The sequence below is a fragment of the Anabrus simplex genome, chromosome 2 (genome assembly GCF_040414725.1).
Source record: "Anabrus simplex isolate iqAnaSimp1 chromosome 2, ASM4041472v1, whole genome shotgun sequence".
NCBI classification, from domain to species: domain Eukaryota; kingdom Metazoa; phylum Arthropoda; class Insecta; order Orthoptera; family Tettigoniidae; genus Anabrus; species Anabrus simplex.
In genome coordinates, this window is record NC_090266.1 from 1127792306 (window position 1) to 1127798786 (window position 6481).

The 6481-nt window shown below is 41.2% G+C and overlaps 1 protein-coding gene across 1 annotated transcript; it reads right to left on the reverse strand.

Annotated features, from left to right (window-relative positions):
- Positions 1-4410: 4410 nt before the first annotated feature.
- Positions 4411-5028, reverse strand: LOC137498520 (craniofacial development protein 2-like). Its single transcript, XM_068226096.1, has one exon. It carries the CDS (start codon positions 5026-5028, stop codon positions 4411-4413), a length of 618 nt encoding a protein of 205 aa, XP_068082197.1.
- Positions 5029-6481: the final 1453 nt, after the last annotated feature.

Genomic DNA, 6481 nt, shown 5'->3' on the forward strand with positions numbered 1-6481 from the left:
GTCTTATGGCGACGATGGGATAGGAAAGGCCTAGGAGTTGGAAGGAAGCGGCCGTGGCCTTAATTAAGGTACAGCCCCAGCATTTCCCTGGTGTGAAAATGGGAAACCACGGAAAACCATCTTCAGGGCTGCCGATAGTGGGATTCGAACCTACTATCTCCCGGATGCAAGCTCACAGCCACGCGCCTCTAAGCGCACGGCCAACTCGCCCAGTAAGAGACACTACTATTACTACTACTACTATTACTACTACTACTATCACTACTACTACTACAAAATTTCCAGAAGAATTAAAATGCTCCCTTTTACACCCACTGTAAAAATTGGGAGTCCGAACAGATAATAATAATTACCGACGGATCTCCTTGCCACCTACATCACACAAAATCTTCACTACAACACTGCTGAACCCTTTAGAAGAACAAGTTGACTGTCAAACTGGAGAATATCGGGCAGGGTATATCCTGTGCAGAACAAATTCTAAATCATAAATTAATTACCAGAAACCACTGCCTTAGAAACCAAAGTCCGGTAATAACTTCTGAAGACTTCCAGAAAGCACACGACTCCATTGATAGGAACACTACATATAAAACGACTTAGTATATAATAACAATAATAATAATAATAATAATAATAATAATAATAATAATAATAATAATAATAATAATAATAATAATACTATGACCTCAGCTACTGTACGCAGGCTGCCTGATCGTCAATTTCGACGTTTAGTTTTACTCTAGACCTACTAGATGGCATATAATAGCAAACACAAAATCCAAAATAAAATTTTTCGGGGAAATCTCAAAACCATTTAATAGCAAACCTGGGGTTGACAAGGTGATGGTGTCCTTCTAATACTTTTTAACAGTGATTTATAGAAAATGATCAGAAAATGGAAAATCAGAACTAAGGACAAGATAGTCATGAAATTAGAATCGGATACAAAAACTCCGATAATGAACTGAATTATTTATTCTTCGCAGATGATTTAGCTATTGTATTATCAATCAACACTGATACTACAGCGATGTAGCGGAACAAATCAACCTTTTGAAATAAACAGTAGATAAAGGCACGCCTAAAGTTTCCTTTGACAAGATGGAAATTATGAATACTTATAAATATGCTTCAAAATATCTTAAGACGTAATAGGGAAAATTTCAGAATATAAACACATTAAGTGCTTCGCAGAAATAACCCAGCATAATGGTTACAAGAAAGAAGTAAACTGTTCAAAATAAACCATTGTCAATAAAAGGAAATAATTACAACAGCATCATAAAATTAGAGTGCTTGTACGCTGAAGAATGTTTGATTTTAATAGAAAAAGTAAAATAGGGGGGAGGTGGGGAAAATTATGAATCAGGTAAGAAGGAAAGGAGGGTACTAAGAAAAATTCTTGGTCGAAGGAAATATAAAACTGAATGGAGGAAAAGGAACAATAAAAAATCTTATATGAAAAATGAAATTTTTTAGACAGTTTCAGCAAAAATAGAATCACGTTTTATGGCTATTAGGACTGGGTGAATTCTGAAAGACTACCAAAGTGAATATTTGATCATTTCGATAAAAATCTCAAAACACGTATCCGATGGGTCATCGAAGTTACACAGGATATAGCTGACTGGGTATAGGAAGAAAAGTGATATGAGAAAGAGCCATTTTTAGAAACTAGTTAAGGAGTTTGGGTTTCAGGAGAAAGATACGAAGCATCTGTCTGGATGGAGGAAAGAAGGAAGTAAGAGAGTGAAAGAATGAACACATACTGGAAGGAGAGGAAGGTAAGGAGAGGAAGAAAATCATGAAGTTGGTTCATGTGATGCACAGCTGTCCAATGTAGAGAAAGGGTATAAAAATAATAATAATAAAAATAATAATCATAATAATAATGCCGTAATATATGTATAATGCATGAAGTTTTGTCTATTTGTGTGTACCGTAATGGTTTATGTACTAAAGTAATTCATTGGCGCTTAGACTGGGATCGAAGTGGCTGTAGGCTAATTTTCTGCTCAATGGTAGGTGGTGGGTTCAAATCCGACTGTCAGCAGCCCTGAATATGATTTTCTGTGGTTTCCCATTTTCACACCTTGGTAAAAGCGGCGGCCGTTACCTTCGAAAGCCTAGCCTTTTCCCATCCTTCTGCCGCTGAAACTTTCGATGAGTTAGTGTGACGACGTTCAACCACTAACATACATACATACTCCATCATTATAGACCGTTAGGTCTTTCTGCGTTCAGTCTACAAGCCTGTGTGAACTTGCTAAACTTCACCACAATCGTCTATTTGAACTAGTGCTGTGGCCTCATTTAGTTATATACATCTTATCTTTAAATCGTTAGAAACTGAGTCTAAACAACGTCGTCTTGGCCTCCCTCTACTTCCCTTATCCTCCATAACGGAGTCCATTATTCTCCTAGGTAACCTATCCTCCTTCATTCGCCTCATATGCCCCCCCCCCCACAGAAGCTGGTTTTATGCGTACATCTTTACCCATCGAGTTCATTCCTAACTTAGCCCTTATCTCTTCATTCGGGGTACCTTCCTGCCATTGTTCCCACCTGTTTGTACCAGCAATCATTCTCGTACTTTCATGTCTGTTACTTCAACTTATGAATAAGATATCCTGAGTCCACCCAGCGTTTGCTCTTGTAAAGCAAATTTGGCCTGAAAACAGACCAATGTAAAGAGAGCTTCGTCCGGAAGCTGACTTAATTCTTACAAAACACTGTTGATCGCATCTGCGAGCTCACTGCATTAGCTTTACTACACCTTGATTCAATCTCACTTTCTATATTACCATCTACAATATTATCTACATGATGCAGCCTTGTATCACCAATTTGACACTCAATTCTGTTGAATTTCTTACCTACTGACATCAATTTAGTCTTCGAAAGGCTAATTTGCTTACCATACTCATTGCACCAATTTTCAAGCTCCAAGATATTAGACTGCAGGCTTACGGCACAATCTGTCATGACCAAGTCGTCAGCATAGGCCAGACTGCTTACTAGATTTCCTTCTAACTGAATCCCTCCCTGCCACTTTATACCTTTCATCAGATGATCCATGTAAACAACAAACAGGTTACAGCGTTATCTAACCCCTGTAAGTACCCTGAAACAAGCACTCATTCTATCATCAATTCTCCGCCCAATTGTCATCATAAATGCCTTTAATTGATTTGTATAATGTACCCTTAACTTCACAGTCCACCGGTATGGTGGACATCTTATCCCTCGGTACCCTGCCATATGCTTTTTCTAGATATACGAAACATAAACACAACTGCCTATTCCTCTCGTAACATTTTTCAATTAAGTGGCGCATACTGAAAATCTGATCCTGACAGCCCTTCTCCTGTCTGAAACCACGCTGGTTTTCATCCAACTTCCTCTCAACCACTGATTGCATCCTTCCATCCAAGATGTCAGTTAATACTTTGACTGGCAGACTGGTTAATGAGATACCTCAACAGTTGTTGCAATCCTTCCTATTCCCTTCCTTATAGATAGGTGCAATTACTGCTTTTGTCCAAACTGAAGGTACATTACTAACACTCCATGCTAATTTTACTACTCTATGAAGCCATTTCATCCCTGCCTCCCTGCTATACTTCACCATTTTAGGTCAAATTTCATCTATTCCTGCTGCCTTATAAAAAATGAGATTATTTTCCGTTCATTGCACTTCCTCAAGCGTAATTTCACCAACATAATTTTCCTCCTCCCCACGAGCTCGGTAGTTCGCGACACCACCAAGAATATTTCCTTTTACGTCGATAATATTTTCAAAATATTCCCTCCACCTGTCCCGTGATTCCCTGTGATCTATTATGAGTCACCTGAATTACCCAAAAGCTCTGTTCATTTCCTTTTTCCCTGCATTTCTAAGATTCTTTATTAATGTCCAGAAAGGTTTCCCTGCTGCTTGACCTAGCCTTTTCAGGTTAATACCAAAACCTTCCCAGGACTTCTTTTTGTATTCAACAACTATTTCTTCGCCCTGTTTCTTTCGTCTACGCACTATTCCCTGTCTGTATCGGCCCGTGTTTGTAGCCACTTCTGATAAGCCTCCTTTTTACGTTTTCAAGCTGCTGTTACTTCATCATTCCACCAAGATGTTTTCTTTTCTCCCACCTTTACACACAGTTGTTCCTAGGCATTGCCTTGCTGCTTCTACTACAGCATCCCGGTATGCTACCCATTCTCTTTCTATACCCTGAACCTGCTTACTGTCCACTGTTCGGAAATTCTCACTAATTATATCCATGCACTTCTGCCCAATATCCTCGTCCTGGAGATTTTCTACCTTTTTTCGTTTGCATACAGATGTCACTTTATCTATCCTAGGCCCAGAGATACTTAGTTCACTACAGATGAGATAGTGGTCTGTATCACTTAAAATGCCTGAAAAACCCGTACATTTCTAATAGACTTCCTGAATTTTAAATCGGTTAAGATATAGTCTATTACGGATCTCGTGCCCCTAGCCTCCCATATGTATCGATGAATAGCCTTATGCTTGAAGAATATATTCGTAACTGGTAACCCCATACTGGCACAGAAGTCCAGCAAACGCTTCCCATTCCCATTAGCTTCCATATCTTCCTCACATTTACCAATTACCCTTTCGTATCCTTCAGTGCTATTTCCAACTCTCGCATTGAAATCGCCCATTAGCACTATCCTATCCTTGCTGTTGAACCTGACTACGATGTCACTCAATGCTTCGAAAAACTTGTCAACTTCATCCTCATCTGCACCCTCACATGGTGAATAGACTGAGCCAATTCTCGCTCTAGTTCCTTCATCTGCCAAATCTAGGCACACCACTCGCTCATTTACGTTCCTAACAGAAACTATGTTGCGTGCAATAGTATTCCTGATAAACAGCCCAAGCCGATACTCTGCCCTTCCTTTTTTAACACCCGTAAAGTACACTTTATAATCTCCTACCTTTTCCTCGTTATCTCCCCTTACCCGAATATCGTTTACTCCTAGCACATCCAGATGCATCCGTTTTACTGACTCAGTCAGTTATACTTTCTTTCTTCCGTTAGCCCCATTAATACTGAAAGCTTCCCATCTAATTCCACTTCATTCGCCAAGTTGTTTCCAAGGAGTCCCTCGCCTGTCAAATTGGAGTGGGACTCCCTTACTCCCGTAGGTCCGAGGCTTGCTTAAAATGTTCTGAGCTCGGTAAATTCATGAGGGTGGATTCTACCGTACTTACACATAGTTCAAGTGAGGATCTCTCCTCTGACGGGTTATGGACCACCGGTGGATTGTAAAGTCCTAGATGCCTGAGCAAAACGAGGAACATGTCTCAGAATATGTCCGAGATGGCCAGTACCATTCCATAGCAACTGGTATCCGGACTCTCGGGACCACTCACTAGGCCACTCAGCCGTTGCCCATGGTTCACGAACTAGGACGTGACTACAGTAACCCACACTACGAACCACTAGCAAAAAAAACCGGGGGAAGTTCAATACGCCCCTCTCCATTTGTAAGTGTAAGAAGGTACAGAGTTTGAAATTTATCCGCTAGTCACCACAAATTTAGGGTTAAGTGACTGCCATTCCCTAAACGATTATAGTTTTGTCTATTTTACTCTGAATTTCATGACGTCTGGACTTCAGTGTCTACTGCAGGCATGTCAAGGAAACTGGCTACTACGAGAGAGTTGCGGCAAGCGTAGCAGTTATAGCAAACGGCTGCTGGTGACGTGCTGCACTTTCCTCGTCAGTGTGCTGTACGCTCAGGCGCCTATCTCTACAGTATATACCAGGGCCTCTCAAACGCCCCAAATCTCACGGGTGAAGACTGATGCGCAGCGGTTGTATGCACTGTGCATCGTTCCGACTCGGCTCAGTTTGAACCAGCGTGGCTCTGCTGAACTCGGCTCAACTCTGCTCGGATCGTGGAGCGCTGCTGAGCAAGTGAGGAAGCGCGAGACAGGCGGAGCGAGTGAGGCAAGCGTAGGGATAGGGACAGACCGCGCTATTGTTCAAATTCGACGGGTGGGGGTCCGCACTCTGGTCAACCAGCGAAGTCATCTTTTGCGCCTTGCGACGTGCAATGAACCGGTTTATGCACCCTAAGCGGCCCTGGTATAAACCATACAATCTTGGAGTGGTCTGAGTACTGCAAAACGTCACAGCTTGAAGTTAACACTAAGACACATTACAGCTTTAATAAGAATGTGCCTTTGTCACAGAAGTTATCCGAACCTTCTCACAGCAACAAGGTATTGGACACCCCTCATCACCCGAAATTCTCTGGAGAAATGGCCGACTTGAAACACATCCTAGGTCATATAACAAGTACCCCCAACAGAAGAAGTAACAAGTACTCTTCTCCAGCGAAGTTAAATACCTCACTGCCAAACTCAATTGTCATCCTCGTGTCATACCTAACTCCACAATTATGCGCTGTAACTTCTCAATATTTATTAGACTGTAGTATT